Genomic DNA, 26526 nt, shown 5'->3' on the forward strand with positions numbered 1-26526 from the left:
TTCCACGGCAAAAGACACAGCTTCCCCAGCTCCGACGGCATCAGACACCGCCACCGCTTCATCGGCATCAGACACAGCTTCCCCAGCTCCGACGGCATTACACACAGCCACCGCTTCTTCAGCATCAGTCACAGCTACCCCATCTCCGACGGCATTAGACACTGCCACTGCTTCATCGGCATCAGACACAGCAACCCCAGCTCCGACGTTATCAGTCACTGCCACCGCTTCCACGGAGACAGACACAGCTTCCCCAGCTCCGATGGCATCAGACACCGCCACCGCTTCATCGGCATCAGACACAGGTACCCCCTCACTTAGGGCATCAGACACTGCCACCGCTTCTTCGGCATCAGTCACAGCTTCCCCAGCTCCGACGGCATCAGACACTGCCACCGCTTCAACGGCAATAGCCATTACAACCGGCGCTGTTACTACCACGGCTCCATCTTCTGTAGCTCAAACAACTTTTGCAGCTACTACCACGACTCCGATAACTACCGTAGCCATTACAACCCGAACCGATGCTTTTTCTACTGCTGCTCCATCTTCTGTAGCTCCAACCACCATCCCAGCTACTACTACAGCACCAACAACCGAATCCATTACAACCGCTGCTGTTACAACCGCTTCTCCATTTACAGTAGCTCAAACGAATACTGCTGCCAGTACAGCACCAACGACGCTCACTATGACCACTGCCACGGCTACTACCACAGCTTCAACTACTGTAGCTTCAACCACCACCCCAACTATTACCTCAGCTTCAACGACCGTACCCGCATCTGTTACAACCGCAGTTCCTTCTACTATAGCTCAAACGACTGCTTCCGCTACTCCATCGACCCCTGTTGTAACGACTGCCACAGCTGCTACCACAGCTCAGTCTACTGTAGCTCCAACCACAACCCCAGCTACTACTTCGGCCCAAACAACCATAACTGCTTCTGTTACAACCACAGCTCCATCTACTGTAGCTTCAACCACCACCCCAGCTATTACCTCAGCTTCAACGACCGTACCCGCATCTGTTACAACCGCAGTTCCTTCTACTATAGCTCAAACGACTGCTTCCGCTACTCCATCGACCCCTGTTGTAACGACCGCCACAGCTGCTACCACAGCTCAGTCTACTGTAGCTCCAACCACAACCCCAGCTACTACTTCGGCCCAAACGACCATAACTGCTTCTGTTACAACCACAGCTCCATCTACTGTAGCTTCAACCACCACCCCAGCTATAACCTCAGCTTCAACGACCGTACCCGCATCTGTTACAACCGCAGTTCCTTCTACTATAGCTCTAACGACTGCTTCCGCTCCTCCATCGACCCCTGTTGTAACGACTGCCACAGCTGCTACCACAGCTCCATCTACTGTAGCTCCAACCACAACCCCAGCTACTACTTCGGCCCCAACGACCATAACTGCTTCTGTTACAACCACAGCTCCATCTAATGAAGCTCTAACGACTGCTGCCACGACTACCACAGCTCCAACAACACCTGCTGTGAGCACTACCGCAGATATCACCTCAACTCTGCTGACTGATGCACCTTCTACCGCTGTTATAACTACTTTGGCTCCAACTACCATAGCACCAACGACGATCGCACCCCCTACCATAGCACCTACGACCGTCCAAGCTACAATCACTGCTGGAATTACAACCGCAGTACCTTCGACGACCACAACAACTGCATCTCCCACTACGACCGCAACTCAAACCACTGCAGCAGGCACGACCAACACGCCTACAGAGGGATCAACTACCACTTCAGTCGCAAAATCAACTGAATTGACTACGACCCCTGTACCTACCACAACAACTACAACGACCACTACAACAACTCGGCCAGCAATCATACCCAACTGTGGCTTAATAAATGGAGTAATATATACATAATATTATGTCATTTATTTAATTCTTATATATATCTTAACTGATTAATTTCAGAATAGAATTTCAAAATGCTGCACTCCTGTTGCACCACAGCTGCTTGCTTTCAACAGAACTGAAGTCAGAACCTGCAGATCATCGAGATTAAAAATGAACGCTTTCAATGTGTTGACATTGACAAACCAACAAAAACCTAAAAATAATCCCATTAATTCCATAAATTTCAATAACCCGTCGTTAATAAGGGCTCTGGGAAGTTCAGCTGTATGTATTCTGTAGCTTATAGTAAGAAAGGTAATGGTGATTTTTAATTTTAGTGCATTGTGAATTGTGTACTTGGATCCAGGGGCGCTGTAAGTATTATTATATTAGCTTATTGCATCATGGAATGTAATCACATATAATATATATACGGTGCGACCCACCCAATTATAATTTTGACAATTGAAATAAACGTCAGGAAAAAACAAGAAATTAAAACATTTACAAGGAGGACTTCTTTTGTAATTTACATGTTCCTCTTCAGTATTGAAATAACAAATTTCTTGAACTAGCCTAAAAGGGAGAAAATCTCGACTCCAATCTAGTAGACAAGAGCAAAAAGGCAAATTATAACTCAAGCGTGAAAAGCAAAGGAGCCTAGGAATGGCCTCACGTCTGAACCGGAACTCGCACGCGTCTCATGAGCATGCAAATATCGCGTTTTTTTTTTCAAGTTCAATCAAAGTTAAGAATTGTTATTTTTTACTGTGCAAGTTTTCCTTCAGAAAATTTTAAAAGGAATTATGTGTGCATCTAGAATAGAAAACCTGTTAAAAAAGGTTTAAAATATAATTTTATTGCCACCATCGCATCTTCTATTTAGTATGTAAACCTAATGTTGAATATCACTAGGTGGTAACTGGCGTCCATGATGCATTTTTAATTTTTTTTTTAAATAGAGATACATGATGCTCAAAGGCCGAGCATCAGCTCTATTATGTTGGCCATAAAAAAAAAGATTTCTTCCGCCAGAGCCATAAGGCCCCATGGCTCTGACGGCAGCCGTGTACCAACATAATTTTGGGATGCGCAGCCTTTGATTATGCATATGTAGAAACAAAGACAACTATTTCATCATTCAAATCTATTAAATTTCCTTGCCTAATAAACACATTAAACATTAAATATAATAATAATACACCTATGATAATTTTCCTTAGTATAAATCCGGAGTCCTGGATTCAACAAAGTTAACAACACTTTTGACAGCATCTAATAGTCCCACGTGGACTCCTCTCATAACTGATGCAGTGAAAAAATGTGTCTCAACTGTTGGTGGTATGTTTTAGTTTATAATTTGCGACGTAGGCTTGAATTTTTATTGATATTATAGCGCTCAACATTCCAAATTTTGTAAATGGACGACAAGTTTGCGTTGGAAAATACTTCATTATCATGCAATGTATTCTGTCGGAATTGATTGCCGTAAGTTTTTCAATAAATTTTTTCTGACGTAATAATTTTGTTTAACTATCAATCTCGCAGAAATGTCCAACTAGAGGTAACTAAAAGCTATAAAGTTTCTTTGGAGCTAATTGAATTATCTTTTATTTTAACTCTAAGGAACTACTAGATCTTGCAGAAATCAATACCAAGCATTTGATGGATGCTATGGCAGTCTCTTTACTCACGCTGTCTGGAAGCAGGTTGGTGTTAACCAGAAGAAAAACAAGGTGAAGAAAGTTAAAAAGGTGAAGATGGACAAAGATGATAAAGAAACTGTTGTAAATAATGGTGAGGTGGTAAGCAAAAAGAAGAAGAAAGTCACAAAGGTAAAAAAAGTGAAGAAAGAGAAGGGAGAAATCAAAGATCAATCAGGAAAAAAAGAGACCAATAAGAAGGTAAAGAATAAAAAAAATAAGAAAATAAAGGAAAAGAAGAAGGATGTTATGAAACTCAAACAAGAAAATGGAACCATAAAGAAAGTAAAGAAGGAGAAAAAAAAGAAAAATCAACAGATTGGCGGAAACGGGATCAAGAAGCAAAAGAAACAAAAACAGATCAGTGAAAATCAAATTAAAAAGGTTAAGAAAGTGAAAAAAGAAAAGAAGGAGAAACAACAAAAGCAGGAGATTGGCGAAAATGATATTAAAAATGCTAAAAAAGAAAAGAAGGCGAAAAAACAGAATGAAGCAAATGAATTAAAAAAGGTTAAAAAGGAAAAGAAGAACAAAATTCAGGAGAAGAGTGCAAAAAGAGAAAAGAAAAGAAAAAAAGAAGGGAAGAAGGGAATTAAAAAGGATAAAAAGGTAAAAAAAGTGAAGAAGCAAAAGGGAGTAGGTGGAGAAAAGGATGTTACGAAGGTAAAAAAGGCGCACACGCAAAAACAAGAGAACGGAGAAAAGAAAATAAAAAAGGAAAATAAAGCCAAGAAACAAAAGGCAGAAAATGGAGAAAAGAAAATTAAAAAGGTAAAAAAGCAAAAGAAAGCCAAGAAGCAAAAGGGAGAAGGCGGAGAACAGGATGTTATGAAGGTAAAAAAGGCGCAGAGGCAAAAACATGAGAACGGGGAAAAGAAAATTACAAAAGAAAAAGAAACCATGAAACAAAAGGGCGAAAATGGAGAAAAGAAAATTAAAAAGGTAAAAAAGCAAAAGGAAGCCAAGAAGCAAAATGGAGAAGGTGGAGAAAAGACACAGACGCAAAAACAAGAAAACAGAGAAAAGAAATTTAAAAAGCAAAAGAAAACAATGAAACAAAAGGGAGAAAACGGAGAGAAGAAAACTAAAAAGTTAAAGAAGAAAAAGAAAGCCAAGAAGCAAAATGGAGAAGACGGAGAAAAGAATGTTACAGAGGTAAATATGGCGCAGACGCAAAAACAAAAGGACGGAAAAAAGGGAATTATAAAGGAAAAAGAAGCAAAGATACAAAAGGGAGAAAATGGGGAAAAGAAAATTAGAAAGGTAAAGAAAACCAAGAAGCAAAATGGCGAAAATGCAGACAACAATATTAAAAAGGTAAAGAATATGAGGAAGGAAAATAAGGAGATTGAAGAAAATGGAATAAAAATATTTCAAAAAGAAAAGAAGAAGAAGGAACAGAATGAATCAAATGGAAATGAAAAATTCAAAAAGATAAAGATGGTGAATCAACAAAACCAAAAGGGCGGCGAAGGGGACATTAATATGGAAAAAAAGGCAAAAAAGGCAAAAAAGGAGAAGAAGTCAAAAGATGAGAAAGGAGAAACGGATTCAAAGAAAGCAAAAAAGGTGGAAAAGGAAAAGAAACAAGAAGAGGGGGATGGAGAAAATGGAATTAATAAGGTAAATATGGAGAAGAATGGGAATAATATAGAAAAGGACAACACAGAAAAGGATTTTGCAATGGCAAAAAATGCAGAAAATCAGAAGAAACAAAAAGGGCAGAAAAAAGAAAATGAAATTAAAAAGAGGAGAAAGGGGAGAAAATCGAAGACACAAAAATTAGTGAATGGAGAAAATGTAGCTAAAAAGGTAAATATGGAGAAGAATGGGAAGAAGCAAAATGTAGAGAACGTTAAAGTGGATTTTAAAAAGACGAGAATTGAGGTAAAAGCGAAGAAGCAAAGAGGAGAGAGAGAAGAAAATGGAATGACAAGGGTCAAAAATGGAAAAAAGGCATTGGAACAAAAAGGCAAGAACGAAGAAAATGTGGTTAATAAGGGAAATATGGAGAAGAAAGGGAATAATAAAAAAGCAGAAAACGGAGGAAAGGATTTTATAAAAAATGGAAATATTGATGGTAAAAAGATTATACAATAATAAAAAAGTAAATCTATAAGGCAGTACAAATTAGGAGGAAATATTGAAAGGAAGAAAATAAAACAAGGAAGCGAAATAAAAAACATTGATCATCGTAGGTCCAGTCTGAAAGAAAAAAGGATTGATACAAATGAAAAGGAGGATAAGATTTTCGCTAATAAGACAAGGCCAGATTCATCCGAGGTCCTCTCGACGGAGCGTACTTGACCGGACGGAATCCTTTTTTAAATTCTTCTTTATATTCAAATTGGCCAAAATACATCCAAGCTCTCCTCGCAAAGAAAAAGGACGAAATAAAAAAAGCAAGAAAGCAGTGTTAACATCAATGTACGAACTTGAAAAAACCAAATAAATATAAATAAAAAATTATTCACTGATTTGTCATCATTCTGAGCTATAATATTATTTGTATGCATCCCCCATAGCTTTTTATTAGTCAGCGAGCAGTGCGTTTGCTCATGAAATAGAGCAGCCGGGTTTGGCGGATAACCAAATGCCCGCGTTTCCTAATTCTTATTTCACTCTTTTTGCCGCCTGTGGGTGTACAGGAGGTACAGCAAGTGCACGCTTACGGCTTTGTTTAAATTTTTTGTTAAATTGTATGAGCATTTGGAGCAGCGAAAAAAATTATGAGAATGCAGGCCGTGCGTTTGAAAACTGTTTAGTTTAGGGCAAAAGTGAACGAACTGTCCTTTCTTTGGAGTTGCCAGTTGTCGTGGCAACCCGCAAGGTGCGAAAGTTTCACTACATTTTTTTTATGTTCGTGGGGTGGATATAAAATTGGAGCATGTATTTGGTTTATTGCTGTCATATGCAGATGATACTACTAATTTGTGAGGAGAATTTTCTTTCATTAAATGATTCACAGTCAGTGATTTTGAATTTTCTTAATCCGGCTGGACCGAAAAATATTAATTGTTCCCCCTTCATGTGACAGTGCATATGTGGGTGCCTGCGGGCCAAGTACACAATTTTTGGGATTATATGTCTATGGGGTTTAGCAGCAGAGAAACACCAGAAATCCGTTTTTCTTCTTATATTCAAACTGGAAAAACAATTACAATCAGTAATTATGCAAATTAAATTTCAAATTTGAAATTCATTAAAATTCTTTTCTCTCTCAATGAACTTTTTAAATTTAAAAATACACACATTAATTCTTAAGCAACTCTGACATATTATACACCAATTTAAAGAGAAATTAATAAAGATTGATTAAATCATAGTATGAATAAGCTTACCCCTAATTAAAGGGTTGAAAACAGGGGCGAAGAACGCACAAATTGAGAGATGCGTGGTTGCACTGGGCAACAAACGGAGAGAATAACAAGGGCAATTGGCAAGGTGTGCCAACTGAACAGTTTTGCACACAAGGGCGCCACATGTCCAAGATAATTATAGCACACCCGTTTTGCAATTATTTGTTAGAAGCGTGAACGGTCCCGAGCACTGTCTCGATGGGTCTCACGTCCGACAAGGGGGTGGTGGTACAACAATGTACCACCACCCCCAATGTACCCGTCGTATTTGTAATACTACGTCTTACAATACAGATTGAATTGAATTGAAAAACAATTTCAGTCCCGAGTGTGTTGAGTAAGTGTGGCTCAAATCCACGAATATGAATTTTTAAATTCAGATATTCAAAACTGTTTGCTACCCGGTTTTTAAATATTTCAGATGGTACATAAATTTTCAAACGTGATAATGTATACATATTTTGGCAAAAAATCCATAAATTTAGGAAACGATCACTCAGAAAAAAATAGAAACGGTTAAAAATTTTCATCGATATGCACTCCAACACGAATAATAGTTAGCAAAATCCAAATTTATATAATAGTTATATAAGACTTGAGCGAACCCCAATCTGCGCACACAAAATTTAACTTTTTCTTATTATTTTTAATGACAGGTTGTACTACAGAAAAACTAAAGGCGTTGACACCAAAAGAAAACTTGACGAAATGTTCAGTTCATTTCCTTTTGTTTATCTTGAAAGAACGATAAACACGCAAAAGGGCAGAGAAAATTACCATCTTGAACACACCGAGTGGAAATGAAAATATAATTTGTCTCGCTCACACTGCATTATCATTCGAGTTTTGAGGAAAACCTGTGTGGAAACGACCCTCACTCTCAAAGACAAGTCAAAGAAAGCCAGTAGGGCTTATTCTTATTATTCATACAATGCTTTACAATATGAGATTTGTCCTTTTCTTGTTTCTTTGCCAGCAGGTAAATAGCAAACTACCTTCTATTAACTTTATCTCTAAGTTCCCCAGTTTCCATTTTATCTACATGTTATCCAGCAATTTCTAAAAAAAAGCAGATATAATGTGAATAATTGCAACTGGAGTTCTTGAGTCAATAATTTATTTTTTTCAACAATCTAGAATCCACACAATCATAGTATCAATAAAATTATATATATTATTATAATAAAACGATAAAATCCATTATTACATAATGAAGCTCGATCATTAGTAACATGTTAATAACATATTTCAGATTATGAAAACTGTGGCTGATGATAGCCCTTCAACGGAATGTAAGTCTTTTTCTCCTTTATCATTAACGTAATTTAATTATTTAAAAGCATTTCATCATTTCAGTTCAAAATTTTATACTGAATTTTTTCTTTTTAAAATTTTATAGTATTCCTCAAATTCTATATTTTAAATATTTGAACTCCTCCTCTTACCCAGTGTGAATCTGGTTTTAAAAATAAATCTCAACGTTATTTTCTCTCTTGTAGCTGACCAAAATTTGTAATTTTGAATTTATGGGTGATGCATTGGGCAGATAATGTCCGGTAATACTTAATAACCAATATTTGAAACTAAAAAGTAAAATATCAAAAACAAACATCATAAATGCACGAAATTTTAAATAAGGTCACATATTAATTCTCATGTTTCATGCATTAAAATATACAGGGAAATATTAATTCTAAAATAAATAATATTTCCTATGAACCAAATCTTGCAGCATCAACCGAGCCAACGTCGACTACAACTGCAGCAACAACCACAGAAGGTGCGAAATCTGATCTATAATCTAAATGGCAGCGTTGATATTTGAAGCATTGGGGAAATATCTTGAAAATGCAAACTAAAAATCGTGTCAGGGTTTTACTCGGCAATCGAGTGTAACATTTTTTTACGGGGGTGATCAATTACAATTTTCAGCCACAACAACAACAACCGAGCCAACGTCGACGACGACTTCGGCCTCAACGACCTCAGAAGGTGCAAAATATGCTGAAAAATTAAATATCAGCGATGCTCTCCATCACACACGATCGAATATCGCAAATTCAATTTTTTAGCCACGACAACAACCACAGAGCCGACGACGACGACCACTGCGGCTTCCACCACAACTGAAGGTTTATACAAAATTTTTAATAATTTAGTTATGATGGAAAACAAGAATCATATGAAATACTTTGCCACGGCTTACCAGGATCGAGCCTACAACTAAAATGCCAGACATAAAAGAGACACGGCCGGCGAGGCACTATACTATGAATGTATGGAGGAAAAAAACTAGAATTGAAAACAGTTGCCATAAATACTGCTTGCAAATTAAGGGCGATAAAATTGCTTTTTGAGAACTATTTTTGGGTCAGTTGTGGGTCTCTCCATAGTACTAAAACCCAGAATGAAAAGCATATTTCGGGGCTGAGGCGGAGTCACCGGTTTTGGGTTACCTGCAGTACTCGGCCTGCTATTGAGGGCGCATATCACAATCGGCCTCACCACGCAGACACATTTATGAGAAAAAATACCAGCAATTACTTTTAATTACAGGATGCATCAGAAACTGAAAAGTTTTTACCTTCTTGAAACTCGCTGCCCATTTCCTTTTGTATATCTTGAAAGAATGATAAACACTCATAGGGGCAGAACATATTACCATCAAGAACGCATGCCAAGTGGACAGGTTGATAAATTTTTTCTCGGTCCACTTCAAAATCAATAACCGTTTTGTTAAAGAAAAAATTAACATTTTTTCAGTTCTTTTAGCACCTACATCTTATATTTTGCAATGCCTTGTAAAAGGATTTTTTTCTCCCAAACGCTAAACAACCAGTTATAAGATACTATAAAATCGTTAATGTATTATGTGTTCTTTTTTAATTTACACTGCCAAAACTAGAACAAAAGTGTACGGTATTATTCTATAAGAAAGAATATTAGTTCATATTATTCATAATTGTTCATAATATAATTGATTGTTATCCTTTAATTGAATTCAAATAAAAATTTTCAGCCACAACTACAACAACTGAGCCGACGACTACGACCACAGCAGGTACGAGACTTGTTCAATGCTCAAATCACACCTTATGCAAGCGAGCATCTCGAATTCAATTTTCAGCTACCACAACAACCACGGAGCCAACGACGTCGACTACTGCGCCTACCAGCACCACTACTGAAGGTCTGCAGACATACTGATATATGCATGCGTAGAATTAAGTTGCGAACGCATTGACCTAGAGAGCATTTAGACAAATCTAGTAGCACTAAAAATTGATTGTTATCCTTTAATTGAATTCAAATAAAATTTTCAGCCACAACTACTACAACTGAGGCAACGACTACGACCACAGCAGGTACGAGACTTGTTCAATGCTCAAATCACACCTTATGCAAGCGAGCATCTCAAATTCAATTTTCAGCTACCACAACAACCACGGAGCCGACGACGTCGACTACTGCGCCGACCAGCACCACTACTGAAGGTCTGCAGACAAACTGATATATGCATGCGTAGAATTAAGTTGCGAACGCATTGACCTAGAGAGCTTAAAAAAAAAATCGAGTCGCATTAAAAATTTATTGTTATCATTTCATTGTATTAAAAACAAAATTTTCAGCCACAACTACAACAACTGAGCCGACGACTACGACCACAGCAGGTACGAGACTTGTTCAAAGCTCAAATTACACCTTATGCAAGCAAGCATCTCGAATTCAATTTTCAGCCACCACAACAACCACGGAGCCGACGACGTCGACTACTGCGCCTACCAGCACCACTACTGAAGGTCTGCAGACAAACTGATATATGCATGCGTAGAATTAAGTTGCGAACGCATTGACCTAGAGAGCTTTAAGACAAATCGAGTCGCACTAAAAATTAATTTATATCATTTCATTGCATTCAAAACGAAAATTTTCAGCCACAACTACAACAACTGAGCCGACGACTACGACTACAGTTGGTACGTGACTTGCTCAATGCTCAAATCACACGTTATGCAAGCGAGCATCTCAAATTCAATTTTCAGCAACCACAACAACTACGGAGCCGACGACGACGACTACTGCGCCTACCAGCACCACTACTGAAGGTCTGCAGACATACTGATATATGCATGCGTAGAATTAAGTTGCGAACGGATTGACCTAAAGAGCATTTAGACAAATCTAGTAGCACTAAAAATTGATTGTTATCCTTTAATTGAATTCAAATAAAATTTTCAGCCACAACTACTACAACTGAGGCAACGACTACGACCACAGCAGGTACGAGACTTGTTCAATGCTCAAATCACACCTTATGCAAGCGAGCATCTCAAATTCAATTTTCAGCTACCACAACAACCACGGAGCCGACGACGTCGACTACTGCGCCGACCAGCACCACTACTGAAGGTCTGCAGACAAACTGATATATGCATGCGTAGAATTAAGTTGCGAACGCATTGACCTAGAGAGCTTAAAAAAAAAATCGAGTCGCATTAAAAATTTATTGTTATCATTTCATTGTATTAAAAACAAAATTTTCAGCCACAACTACAACAACTGAGCCGACGACTACGACCACAGCAGGTACGAGACTTGTTCAAAGCTCAAATTACACCTTATGCAAGCAAGCATCTCGAATTCAATTTTCAGCCACCACAACAACCACGGAGCCGACGACGTCGACTACTGCGCCTACCAGCACCACTACTGAAGGTCTGCAGACAAACTGATATATGCATGCGTAGAATTAAGTTGCGAACGCATTGACCTAGAGAGCATTTAGACCAATCTAGTCGCACTAAAAATTGATTTCTATCCTTTAATTGAATTCAAATAAAAATTTTCAGCCACAACTACAACAACTGAGCCGACGACTACGACCACAGCAGGTACGAGACTTGTTCAATGCTCAAATCACACGTTATGCAAGCGAGCATCTCAAATTCAATTTTCAGCTACCACAACAACCACGGAGCCGACGACGTCGACTACTGCGCCGACCAGCACCACTACTGAAGGTCTGCAGACAAACTGATATATGCATGCGTAGAATTAAGTTGCGAACGCATTGACCTAGAGAGCTTTAAGACAAATCGAGTCGCACTAAAAATTAATTTATATCATTTCATTGCATTCAAAACGAAAATTTTCAGCCACAACTACAACAACTGAGCCGACGACTACGACTACAGTTGGTACGTGACTTGCTCAATGCTCAAATCACACGTTATGCAAGCGAGCATCTCAAATTCAATTTTCAGCAACCACAACAACTACGGAGCCGACGACGACGACTACTGCGCCTACCAGCACCACTACTGAAGGTCTGCAGACAAACTGATATATGCATGCGTAGAATTAAGTTGCAAACGGATTGACCTAAAGAGCATTTAGACTAATCTAGTAGCACTAAAAATTGATTGTTATCCTTTAATTGAATTCAAATAAAATTTTCAGCCACAACTACTACAACTGAGGCAACGACTACGACCACAGCAGGTACGAGACTTGTTCAATGCTCAAATCACACCTTATGCAAGCGAGCATCTCAAATTCAATTTTCAGCTACCACAACAACCACGGAGCCGACGACGTCGACTACTGCGCCGACCAGCACCACTACTGAAGGTCTGCAGACAAACTGATATATGCATGCGTAGAATTAAGTTGCGAACGCATTGACCTAGAGAGCTTAAAAAAAAATCGAGTCGCACTAAAAATTTATTGTTATCATTTCATTGTATTAAAAACAAAATTTTCAGCCACAACTACAACAACTGAGCCGACGACTACGACCACAGCAGGTACGAGACTTGTTCAAAGCTCAAATTACACCTTATGCAAGCAAGCATCTCGAATTCAATTTTCAGCCACCACAACAACCACGGAGCCGACGACGTCGACTACTGCGCCTACCAGCACCACTACTGAAGGTCTGCAGACAAACTGATATATGCATGCGTAGAATTAAGTTGCGAACGCATTGACCTAGAGAGCATTTAGACAAATCTAGTAGCACTAAAAATTGATTGTTATCCTTTAATTGAATTCAAATAAAATTTTCAGCCACAACTACTACAACTGAGGCAACGACTACGACCACAGCAGGTACGAGACTTGTTCAATGCTCAAATCACACCTTATGCAAGCGAGCATCTCAAATTCAATTTTCAGCTACCACAACAACCACGGAGCCGACGACGTCGACTACTGCGCCGACCAGCACCACTACTGAAGGTCTGCAGACAAACTGATATATGCATGCGTAGAATTAAGTTGCGAACGCATTGACCTAGAGAGCTTAAAAAAAAAATCGAGTCGCACTAAAAATTTATTGTTATCATTTCATTGTATTAAAAACAAAATTTTCAGCCACAACTACAACAACTGAGCCGACGACTACGACCACAGCAGGTACGAGACTTGTTCAAAGCTCAAATTACACCTTATGCAAGCAAGCATCTCGAATTCAATTTTCAGCCACCACAACAACCACGGAGCCGACGACGTCGACTACTGCGCCTACCAGCACCACTACTGAAGGTCTGCAGACAAACTGATATATGCATGCGTAGAATTAAGTTGCGAACGCATTGACCTAGAGAGCATTTAGACCTATCTAGTCGCACTAAAAATTGATTTCTATCCTTTAATTGAATTCAAATAAAAATTTTCAGCCACAACTACAACAACTGAGCCGACGACTACGACCACAGCAGGTACGAGACTTGTTCAATGCTCAAATCACACGTTATGCAAGCGAGCATCTCAAATTCAATTTTCAGCTACCACAACAACCACGGAGCCGACGACGTCGACTACTGCGCCGACCAGCACCACTACTGAAGGTCTGCAGACAAACTGATATATGCATGCGTAGAATTAAGTTGCGAACGCATTGACCTAGAGAGCATTTAGACCAATCTAGTCGCACTAAAAATTGATTTCTATCCTTTAATTGAATTCAAATAAAAAATTTCAGCCACAACTACAAACACTGAGCCGACGACTACGACCACAGCAGGTACGAGACTTGTTCAATGCTCAAATCACACCTTATGCAAGCGAGAATCTCAAATTCAATTTTCAGCAACCAAAACAACTACGGAGCCGACGACGACGACTACTGCGCCTACCAGCACCACTACTGAAGGTCTGCAGACAAACTGATATATGCATGCGTAGAATTAAGATGCGAACGCATTGACCTAGAGAGCTTTAAGACAAATCGAGTCGAACTAAAAATTAGTTTATATCATTTCATTGCATTCAAAACGAAAATTTTCAGCCACAACTACAACAACTGAGCCGACGACTACGACTAGAGTTGGTACGTGACTTGCTCAATGCTCAAATCACACCTTATGCAAGCGAGAATCTCAAATTCAATTTTCAGCAACCACAACAACTACGGAGCCGACGACGACGACTACTGCGCCTACCAGCACCACTACTGAAGGTCTGCAGACAAACTGATATATGCATTCGTAGAATTAAGTTGCGAACGCATTGACCTAGAGAGCATTAAGACCAATCTAGTCGCACTAAAAATTGATTGTTATCCTTTAATTGAATTCAAATAAAAATTTTCAGCCACAACTACAACAACTGAGCCGACGACTACGACCACAGCAGGTACGAGACTTGTTCAATGCTCAAATCACACCTTATGCAAGCGAGCATCTCGAATTCAATTTTCAGCTACCACAACAACCACGGAGCCAACGACGTCGACCACTGCGCCTACCAGCACCACTACTGAAGGTCTGCAGACAAACTGATATATGCATGCGTAGAATTAAGTTGCGAACGGATTGACCTAAAGAGCATTTAGACCAATCTAGTAGCACTAAAAATTGATTGTTATCCTTTAATTGAATTCAAATAAAATTTTCAGCCACAACTACTACAACTGAGGCAACGACTACGACCACAGCAGGTACGAGACTTGTTCAATGCTCAAATCACACCTTATGCAAGCGAGCATCTCAAATTCAATTTTCAGCTACCACAACAACCACGGAGCCGACGACGTCGACTACTGCGCCTACCAGCACCACTACTGAAGGTCTGCAGACAAACTGATATATGCATGCGTAGAATTAAGTTGCGAACGCATTGACCTAGAGAGCTTTAAGACAAATCGAGTCGCACTAAAAATTAATTTATATCATTTCATTGCATTCAGAACGAAAATTTTCAGCCACAACTACAACAACTGAGCCGACGACTACGACTACAGTTGGTACGTGACTTGCTCAATGCTCAAATCACACCTTATGCAAGCGAGAATCTCAAATTCAATTTTCAGCAACCACAACAACTACGGAGCCGACGACGACGACTACTGCGCCTACCAGCACCACTACTGAAGGTCTGCAGACAAACTGATATATGCATGCGTAGAATTAAGTTGCGAACGCATTGACCTAGAGAGCATTCAGACCAATCTAGTCGCACTAAAAATTGATTGTTATCCTTTAATTGAATTCAAATAAAAATTTTCAGCCACAACTACAACAACTGAGCCGACGACTACGACTACAGTTGGTACGTGACTTGCTCAATGCTCAAATCACACCTTATGCAAGCGAGAATCTCAAATTCAATTTTCAGCAACCACAACAACTACGGAGCCGACGACGACGACTACTGCGCCTACCAGCACCACTAATGAAGGTGTGCAGACAAACTGATATATGCATGCGTAGAATTAAGTTGCGAACGCATTGACCTAGAGAGCATTAAGACCAATCTAGTCGCACTAAAAATTGATTGTTATCCTTTAATTGAATTCAAATAAAAATTTTCAGCCACAACTACTACAACTGAGGCAACGACTACGACCACAGCAGGTACGAGACTTGTTCAATGCTCAAATCACACCTTATGCAAGCGAGCATCTCAAATTCAATTTTCAGCTACCACAACAACTACGGAGCCGACGACGACGACTACTGCGCCTACCAGCACCACTACTGAAGGTCTGCAGACAAACTGATATATGCATGCGTAGAATTAAGTTGCGAACGCATTGACCTAGAGAGCATTAAGACCAATCTAGTCGCACTAAAAATTGATTTCTATCCTTTAATTGAATTCAAATAAAAATTTTCAGCCACAACTATAACAACTGAGCCGACGACTACGTCCACAGCAGGTACGTGACTTGCTCAAGGCTCAAATCACACCTTATGCGAGCGAGAATCTCAAATTCAATTTTCAGCAACCACAACAACTACGGAGCCGACGACGACGACTACTGCGCCTACCAGCACCACTACTGAAGGTCTGCAGACAAACTGATATATGCATGCGTAGAATTAAGTTGCGAACGCATTGACCTAGAGAGCATTAAGACCAATCTAGTCGCACTAAAAATTGATTTCTATCCTTTAATTGAATTCAAATAAAAATTTTCAGCCACAACTACAACAACTGAGCCGACGACTACGACCACAGCAGGTACGAGACTTGTTCAATGCTCAAATCACACCTTATGCAAGCGAGCATCTCGAATTCAATTTTCAGCTACCACAACAACCACGGAGCCGACGACGTCGACTACTGCGCCGACCAGCACCACTACTGAAGGTCTGCAGACAAACTGATATATGCATGCGTAGAATTAAGTTGCGAACGCATTGACCTAGAGAGCTTTAAGACAAATCGAGTCGCACTAAAAATTAATTTATATCATTTCATTGCATTCAAAACGAAAATTTTCAGCCACAACTACAACAACTGAGCCGACGACTACGACTACAGTTGGTACGTGACTTGCTCAATGCTCAAATCACACCTTATGCAAGCGAGAATCTCAAATTCAATTTTCAGCAACCACAACAACTACGGAGCCGACGACGACGACTACTGCGCCTACCAGCACCACTACTGAAGGTGTGCAGACAAACTGATATATGCATGCGTAGAATTAAGTTGCGAACGCATTGACCTAGAGAGCATTAAGACCAATCTAGTCGCACTAAAAATTGATTGTTATCCTTTAATTGAATTCAAATAAAAATTTTCAGCCACAACTACAACAACTGAGCCGACGACTACGACTACAGTTGGTACGTGACTTGCTCAATGCTCAAATCACACCTTATGCAAGCGAGAATCTCAAATTCAATTTTCAGCAACCACAACAACTACGGAGCCGACGACGACGACTACTGCGCCTACCAGCACCACTACTGAAGGTGTGCAGACAAACTGATATATGCATGCGTAGAATTAAGTTGCGAACGCATTGACCTAGAGAGCATTAAGACCAATCTAGTCGCACTAAAAATTGATTGTTATCCTTTAATTGAATTCAAATAAAAATTTTCAGCCACAACTACAACAACTGAGCCGACGACTACGTCCACAGCAGGTACGAGACTTGTTCAATGCTCAAATCACACCTTATGCAAGCGAGCATCTCGAATTCAATTTTCAGCTACCACAACAACCACGGAGCCAACGACGTCGACTACTGCGCCTACCAGCACCACTACTGAAGGTCTGCAGACAAACTGATATACGCATGCGTAGAATTAAGTTGCGAACACATTGACCTAGAGAGCATTAAGACCAATCTAGTCGCACTAAAAATTGATTGTTATCCTTTAATTGAATTCAAATAAAAATTTTCAGCCACAACTACTACAACTGAGGCAACGACTACGACCACAGCAGGTACGAGACTTGTTCAATGCTCAAATCACACCTTATGCAAGCGAGCATCTCGAATTCAATTTTCAGCTACCACAACAACTACGGAGCCGACGACGACGACTACTGCGCCTACCAGCACCACTACTGAAGGTCTGCAGACAAACTGATATATGCATGCGTAGAATTAAGTTGCGAACGCATTGACCTAGAGAGCTTTAAGACAAATCGAGTCGCACTAAAAATTAATTTATATCATTTCATTGCATTCAAAACGAAAATTTTCAGCCACAACTACAACAACTGAGCCGACGACTACGACTACAGTTGGTACGTGACTTGCTCAATGCTCAAATCACACCTTATGCAAGCGAGAATCTCAAATTCAATTTTCAGCAACCACAACAACTACGGAGCCGACGACGACGACTACTGCGCCTACCAGCACCACTACTGAAGGTCTGCAGACAAACTGATATATGCATGCGTAGAATTAAGTTGCGAACGCATTGACCTAGAGAGCATTAAGACCAATCTAGTCGCACTAAAAATTGATTTCTATCCTTTAATTGAATTCAAATAAAAATTTTCAGCCACAACTACAACAACTGAGCCGACGACTACGACCACAGCAGGTACGAGACTTGTTCAATGCTCAAATCACACCTTATGCAAGCGAGCATCTCGAATTCAATTTTCAGCTACCACAACAACCACGGAGCCGACGACGTCGACTACTGCGCCGACCAGCACCACTACTGAAGGTCTGCAGACAAACTGATATATGCATGCGTAGAATTAAGTTGCGAACGCATTGACCTAGAGAGCTTTAAGACAAATCGAGTCGCACTAAAAATTAATTTATATCATTTCATTGCATTCAAAACGAAAATTTTCAGCCACAACTACAACAACTGAGCCGACGACTACGACTACAGTTGGTACGTGACTTGCTCAATGCTCAAATCACACCTTATGCAAGCGAGAATCTCAAATTCAATTTTCAGCAACCACAACAACTACGGAGCCGACGACGACGACTACTGCGCCTACCAGCACCACTACTGAAGGTCTGCAGACAAACTGATATATGCATGCGTAGAATTAAGTTGCGAACGCATTGACCTAGAGAGCATTAAGACCAATCTAGTCGCACTAAAAATTGATTTCTATCCTTTAATTGAATTCAAATAAAAATTTTCAGCCACAACTACAACAACTGAGCCGACGACTACGACCACAGCAGGTACGAGACTTGTTCAATGCTCAAATCACACCTTATGCAAGCGAGCATCTCGAATTCAATTTTCAGCTACCACAACAACCACGGAGCCGACGACGTCGACTACTGCGCCGACCAGCACCACTACTGAAGGTCTGCAGACAAACTGATATATGCATGCGTAGAATTAAGTTGCGAACGCATTGACCTAGAGAGCTTTAAGACAAATCGAGTCGCACTAAAAATTAATTTATATCATTTCATTGCATTCAAAACGAAAATTTTCAGCCACAACTACAACAACTGAGCCGACGACTACGACTACAGTTGGTACGTGACTTGCTCAATGCTCAAATCACACCTTATGCAAGCGAGAATCTCAAATTCAATTTTCAGCAACCACAACAACTACGGAGCCGACGACGACGACTACTGCGCCTACCAGCACCACTACTGAAGGTCTGCAGACAAACTGATATATGCATGCGTAGAATTAAGTTGCGAACGCATTGACCTAGAGAGCATTCAGACCAATCTAGTCGCACTAAAAATTGATTGTTATCCTTTAATTGAATTCAAATAAAAATTTTCAGCCACAACTACAACAACTGAGCCGACGACTACGACTACAGTTGGTACGTGACTTGCTCAATGCTCAAATCACACCTTATGCAAGCGAGAATCTCAAATTCAATTTTCAGCAACCACAACAACTACGGAGCCGACGACGACGACTACTGCGCCTACCAGCACCACTACTGAAGGTCTGCAGACAAACTGATATATGCATGCGTAGAATTAAGTTGCGAACGCATTGACCTAGAGAGCATTAAGACCAATCTAGTCGCACTAAAAATTGATTTCTATCCTTTAATTGAATTCAAATAAAAATTTTCAGCCACAACTATAACAACTGAGCCGACGACTACGTCCACAGCAGGTACGTGACTTGCTCAAGGCTCAAATCACACCTTATGCGAGCGAGAATCTCAAATTCAATTTTCAGCAACCACAACAACTACGGAGCCGACGACGACGACTACTGCGCCTACCAGCACCACTACTGAAGGTCTGCAGACAAACTGATATATGCATGCGTAGAATTAAGTTGCGAACGCATTGACCTAGAGAGCATTAAGACCAATCTAGTCGCACTAAAAATTGATTTCTATCCTTTAATTGAATTCAAATAAAAATTTTCAGCCACAACTACAACAACTGAGCCGACGACTACGACCACAGCAGGTACGAGACTTGTTCAATGCTCAAATCACACCTTATGCAAGCGAGCATCTCGAATTCAATTTTCAGCTACCACAACAACCACGGAGCCGACGACGTCGACTACTGCGCCGACCAGCACCACTACTGAAGGTCTGCAGACAAACTGATATATGCATGCGTAGAATTAAGTTGCGAACGCATTGACCTAGAGAGCTTTAAGACAAATCGAGTCGCACTAAAAATTAATTTATATCATTTCATTGCATTCAAAACGAAAATTTTCAGCCACAACTACAACAACTGAGCCGACGACTACGACTACAGTTGGTACGTGACTTGCTCAATGCTCAAATCACACCTTATGCAAGCGAGAATCTCAAATTCAATTTTCAGCAACCACAACAACTACGGAGCCGACGACGACGACTACTGCGCCTACCAGCACCACTACTGAAGGTCTGCAGACAAACTGATATATGCATGCGTAGAATTAAGTTGCGAACGCATTGACCTAGAGAGCATTAAGACCAATCTAGTCGCACTAAAAATTGATTGTTATCCTTTAATTGAATTCAAATAAAAATTTTCAGCCACAACTACAACAACTGAGCCGACGACTACGACTACAGTTGGTACGTGACTTGCTCAATGCTCAAATCACACCTTATGCAAGCGAGAATCTCAAATTCAATTTTCAGCAACCACAACAACTACGGAGCCGACGACGACGACTACTGCGCCTACCAGCACCACTACTGAAGGTGTGCAGACAAACTGATATATGCATGCGTAGAATTAAGTTGCGAACGCATTGACCTAGAGAGCATTAAGACCAATCTAGTCGCACTAAAAATTGATTGTTATCCTTTAATTGAATTCAAATAAAAATTTTCAGCCACAACTACAACAACTGAGCCGACGACTACGTCCACAGCAGGTACGAGACTTGTTCAATGCTCAAATCACACCTTATGCAAGCGAGCATCTCGAATTCAATTTTCAGCTACCACAACAACCACGGAGCCAACGACGTCGACTACTGCGCCTACCAGCACCACTACTGAAGGTCTGCAGACAAACTGATATACGCATGCGTAGAATTAAGTTGCGAACGCATTGACCTAGAGAGCATTAAGACCAATCTAGTCGCACTAAAAATTGATTGTTATCCTTTAATTGAATTCAAATAAAAATTTTCAGCCACAACTACTACAACTGAGGCAACGACTACGACCACAGCAGGTACGAGACTTGTTCAATGCTCAAATCACACCTTATGCAAGCGAGCATCTCGAATTCAATTTTCAGCTACCACAACAACTACGGAGCCGACGACGACGACTACTGCGCCTACCAGCACCACTACTGAAGGTCTGCAGACAAACTGATATATGCATGCGTAGAATTAAGTTGCGAACGCATTGACCTAGAGAGCTTTAAGACAAATCGAGTCGCACTAAAAATTAATTTATATCATTTCATTGCATTCAAAACGAAAATTTTCAGCCACAACTACAACAACTGAGCCGACGACTACGACTACAGTTGGTACGTGACTTGCTCAATGCTCAAATCACACCTTATGCAAGCGAGAATCTCAAATTCAATTTTCAGCAACCACAACAACTACGGAGCCGACGACGACGACTACTGCGCCTACCAGCACCACTACTGAAGGTCTGCAGACAAACTGATATATGCATGCGTAGAATTAAGTTGCGAACGCATTGACCTAGAGAGCATTAAGACCAATCTAGTCGCACTAAAAATTGATTTCTATCCTTTAATTGAATTCAAATAAAAATTTTCAGCCACAACTACAACAACTGAGCCGACGACTACGACCACAGCAGGTACGAGACTTGTTCAATGCTCAAATCACACCTTATGCAAGCGAGCATCTCGAATTCAATTTTCAGCTACCACAACAACCACGGAGCCGACGACGTCGACTACTGCGCCGACCAGCACCACTACTGAAGGTCTGCAGACAAACTGATATATGCATGCGTAGAATTAAGTTGCGAACGCATTGACCTAGAGAGCTTTAAGACAAATCGAGTCGCACTAAAAATTAATTTATATCATTTCATTGCATTCAAAACGAAAATTTTCAGCCACAACTACAACAACTGAGCCGACGACTACGACTACAGTTGGTACGTGACTTGCTCAATGCTCAAATCACACCTTATGCAAGCGAGAATCTCAAATTCAATTTTCAGCAACCACAACAACTACGGAGCCGACGACGACGACTACTGCGCCTACCAGCACCACTACTGAAGGTCTGCAGACAAACTGATATATGCATGCGTAGAATTAAGTTGCGAACGCATTGACCTAGAGAGCATTAAGACCAATCTAGTCGCACTAAAAATTGATTGTTATCCTTTAATTGAATTCAAATAAAAATTTTCAGCCACAACTACAACAACTGAGCCGACGACTACGACTACAGTTGGTACGTGACTTGCTCAATGCTCAAATCACACCTTATGCAAGCGAGAATCTCAAATTCAATTTTCAGCAACCACAACAACTACGGAGCCGACGACGACGACTACTGCGCCTACCAGCACCACTACTGAAGGTCTGCAGACAAACTGATATATGCATGCGTAGAATTAAGTTGCGAACGCATTGACCTAGAGAGCATTAAGACCAATCTAGTCGCACTAAAAATTGATTGTTATCCTTTAATTGAATTCAAATAAAAATTTTCAGCCACAACTACAACAACTGAGCCGACGACTACGACTACAGTTGGTACGTGACTTGCTCAATGCTCAAATCACACCTTATGCAAGCGAGAATCTCAAATTCAATTTTCAGCAACCACAACAACTACGGAGCCGACGACGACGACTACTGCGCCGACCAGCACCACTACTGAAGGTGTGCAGACAAACTGATATATGCATGCGTAGAATTAAGTTGCGAACGCATTGACCTAGAGAGCATTAAGACCAATCTAGTCGCACTAAAAATTGATTGTTATCCTTTAATTGAATTCAAATAAAAATTTTCAGCCACAACTACAACAACTGAGCCGACGACTACGTCCACAGCAGGTACGAGACTTGTTCAATGCTCAAATCACACCTTATGCAAGCGAGCATCTCGAATTCAATTTTCAGCTACCACAACAACCACGGAGCCAACGACGTCGACTACTGCGCCTACCAGCACCACTACTGAAGGTCTGCAGACAAACTGATATACGCATGCGTAGAATTAAGTTGCGAACGGATTGACCTAAAGAGCATTTAGACCAATCTAGTAGCACTAAAAATTGATTGTTATCCTTTAATTGAATTCAAATAAAATTTTCAGCCACAACTACTACAACTGAGGCAACGACTACGACCACAGCAGGTACGAGACTTGTTCAATGCTCAAATCACACCTTATGCAAGCGAGCATCTCAAATTCAATTTTCAGCTACCACAACAACCACGGAGCCGACGACGTCGACTACTGCGCCGACCAGCACCACTACTGAAGGTCTGCAGACAAACTGATATATGCATGCGTAGAATTAAGTTGCGAACGCATTGACCTAGAGAGCTTAAAAAAAAAATCGAGTCGCACTAAAAATTTATTGTTATCATTTCATTGTATTAAAAACAAAATTTTCAGCCACAACTACAACAACTGAGCCGACGACTACGACCACAGCAGGTACGAGACTTGTTCAAAGCTCAAATTACACCTTATGCAAGCAAGCATCTCGAATTCAATTTTCAGCCACCACAACAACCACGGAGCCGACGACGTCGACTACTGCGCCTACCAGCACCACTACTGAAGGTCTGCAGACAAACTGATATATGCATGCGTAGAATTAAGTTGCGAACGCATTGACCTAGAGAGCATTTAGACCAATCTAGTCGCACTAAAAATTGATTTCTATCCTTTAATTGAATTCAAATAAAAATTTTCAGCCACAACTACAACAACTGAGCCGACGACTACGACCACAGCAGGTACGAGACTTGTTCAATGCTCAAATCACACGCTATGCAAGCGAGCATCTCAAATTCAATTTTCAGCTACCACAACAACCACGGAGCCGACGACGTCGACTACTGCGCCGACCAGCACCACTACTGAAGGTCTGCAGACAAACTGATATATGCATGCGTAGAATTAAGTTGCGAACGCAATGACCTAGAGAGCTTTAAGACAAATCGAGTCGCACTAACAATTAATTTATATCATTTCATTGCATTCAAAACGAAAATTTTCAGCCACAACTACAACAACTGAGCCGACGACTACGACTACAGTTGGTACGTGACTTGCTCAATGCTCAAATCACACCTTATGCAAGCGAGAATCTCAAATTCAATTTTCAGCAACCACAACAACTACGGAGCCGACGACGACGACTACTGCGCCTACCAGCACCACTACTGAAGGTCTGCAGACAAACTGATATATGCATGCGTAGAATTAAGTTGCGAACGCATTGACCTAGAGAGCATTAAGACCAATCTAGTCGCACTAAAAATTGATTGTTATCCTTTAATTGAATTCAAATAAAAATTTTCAGCCACAACTACAACAACTGAGCCGACGACTACGACTACAGTTGGTACGTGACTTGCTCAATGCTCAAATCACACCTTATGCAAGCGAGAATCTCAAATTCAATTTTCAGCAACCACAACAACTACGGAGCCGACGACGACGACTACTGCGCCTACCAGCACCACTACTGAAGGTGTGCAGACAAACTGATATATGCATGCGTAGAATTAAGTTGCGAACGCATTGACCTAGAGAGCATTAAGACCAATCTAGTCGCACTAAAAATTGATTGTTATCCTTTAATTGAATTCAAATAAAAATTTTCAGCCACAACTACAACAACTGAGCCGACGACTACGTCCACAGCAGGTACGAGACTTGTTCAATGCTCAAATCACACCTTATGCAAGCGAGCATCTCGAATTCAATTTTCAGCTACCACAACAACCACGGAGCCAACGACGTCGACTACTGCGCCTACCAGCACCACTACTGAAGGTCTGCAGACAAACTGATATACGCATGCGTAGAATTAAGTTGCGAACGCATTGACCTAGAGAGCATTAAGACCAATCTAGTCGCACTAAAAATTGATTGTTATCCTTTAATTGAATTCAAATAAAAATTTTCAGCCACAACTACTACAACTGAGGCAACGACTACGACCACAGCAGGTACGAGACTTGTTCAATGCTCAAATCACACCTTATGCAAGCGAGCATCTCGAATTCAATTTTCAGCTACCACAACAACTACGGAGCCGACGACGACGACTACTGCGCCTACCAGCACCACTACTGAAGGTCTGCAGACAAACTGATATATGCATGCGTAGAATTAAGTTGCGAACGCATTGACCTAGAGAGCTTTAAGACAAATCGAGTCGCACTAAAAATTAATTTATATCATTTCATTGCATTCAAAACGAAAATTTTCAGCCACAACTACAACAACTGAGCCGACGACTACGACTACAGTTGGTACGTGACTTGCTCAATGCTCAAATCACACCTTATGCAAGCGAGAATCTCAAATTCAATTTTCAGCAACCACAACAACTACGGAGCCGACGACGACGACTACTGCGCCTACCAGCACCACTACTGAAGGTCTGCAGACAAACTGATATATGCATGCGTAGAATTAAGTTGCGAACGCATTGACCTAGAGAGCATTAAGACCAATCTAGTCGCACTAAAAATTGATTTCTATCCTTTAATTGAATTCAAATAAAAATTTTCAGCCACAACTACAACAACTGAGCCGACGACTACGACCACAGCAGGTACGAGACTTGTTCAATGCTCAAATCACACCTTATGCAAGCGAGCATCTCGAATTCAATTTTCAGCTACCACAACAACCACGGAGCCGACGACGTCGACTACTGCGCCGACCAGCACCACTACTGAAGGTCTGCAGACAAACTGATATATGCATGCGTAGAATTAAGTTGCGAACGCATTGACCTAGAGAGCTTTAAGACAAATCGAGTCGCACTAAAAATTAATTTATATCATTTCATTGCATTCAAAACGAAAATTTTCAGCCACAACTACAACAACTGAGCCGACGACTACGACTACAGTTGGTACGTGACTTGCTCAATGCTCAAATCACACCTTATGCAAGCGAGAATCTCAAATTCAATTTTCAGCAACCACAACAACTACGGAGCCGACGACGACGACTACTGCGCCTACCAGCACCACTACTGAAGGTCTGCAGACAAACTGATATATGCATGCGTAGAATTAAGTTGCGAACGCATTGACCTAGAGAGCATTAAGACCAATCTAGTCGCACTAAAAATTGATTGTTATCCTTTAATTGAATTCAAATAAAAATTTTCAGCCACAACTACAACAACTGAGCCGACGACTACGACTACAGTTGGTACGTGACTTGCTCAATGCTCAAATCACACCTTATGCAAGC

At 40.6% G+C, this 26526-nt stretch overlaps 2 protein-coding genes across 2 annotated transcripts in view; both read left to right on the top strand.

The window, feature by feature from the left end:
* Positions 1-262: 262 nt before the first annotated feature.
* On the top strand, positions 263-6051 carry LOC132204646 (uncharacterized). Its single transcript, XM_059633268.1, has 8 exons — positions 263-1891; positions 1958-2164; positions 2218-2253; positions 3103-3220; positions 3276-3367; positions 3428-3443; positions 3506-5662; positions 5717-6051. Exons 1-8 carry the CDS (start codon positions 263-265, stop codon positions 5887-5889), a joined length of 4428 nt encoding a protein of 1475 aa, XP_059489251.1. The 3' UTR covers positions 5890-6051.
* A 2423-nt stretch (positions 6052-8474) lies between these two features.
* The window catches only part of LOC132204647 (laminin subunit alpha-like), a 32589-nt gene continuing 14537 nt past the window's right edge, over positions 8475-26526 (top strand). The window contains exons 1-3 of the mRNA XM_059633269.1: positions 8475-8497; positions 8674-8721; positions 8874-8933. Of these exons, the coding sequence (XP_059489252.1) occupies positions 8475-8497; positions 8674-8721; positions 8874-8933 (131 nt within the window). The remainder of the gene's footprint in view (positions 8498-8673; positions 8722-8873; positions 8934-26526) is intronic.

This window comes from Neocloeon triangulifer, unplaced genomic scaffold (genome assembly GCF_031216515.1).
Source record: "Neocloeon triangulifer isolate White Clay Creek 2 clone unplaced genomic scaffold, ASM3121651v1 ptg000022l, whole genome shotgun sequence".
NCBI classification, from domain to species: domain Eukaryota; kingdom Metazoa; phylum Arthropoda; class Insecta; order Ephemeroptera; family Baetidae; genus Neocloeon; species Neocloeon triangulifer.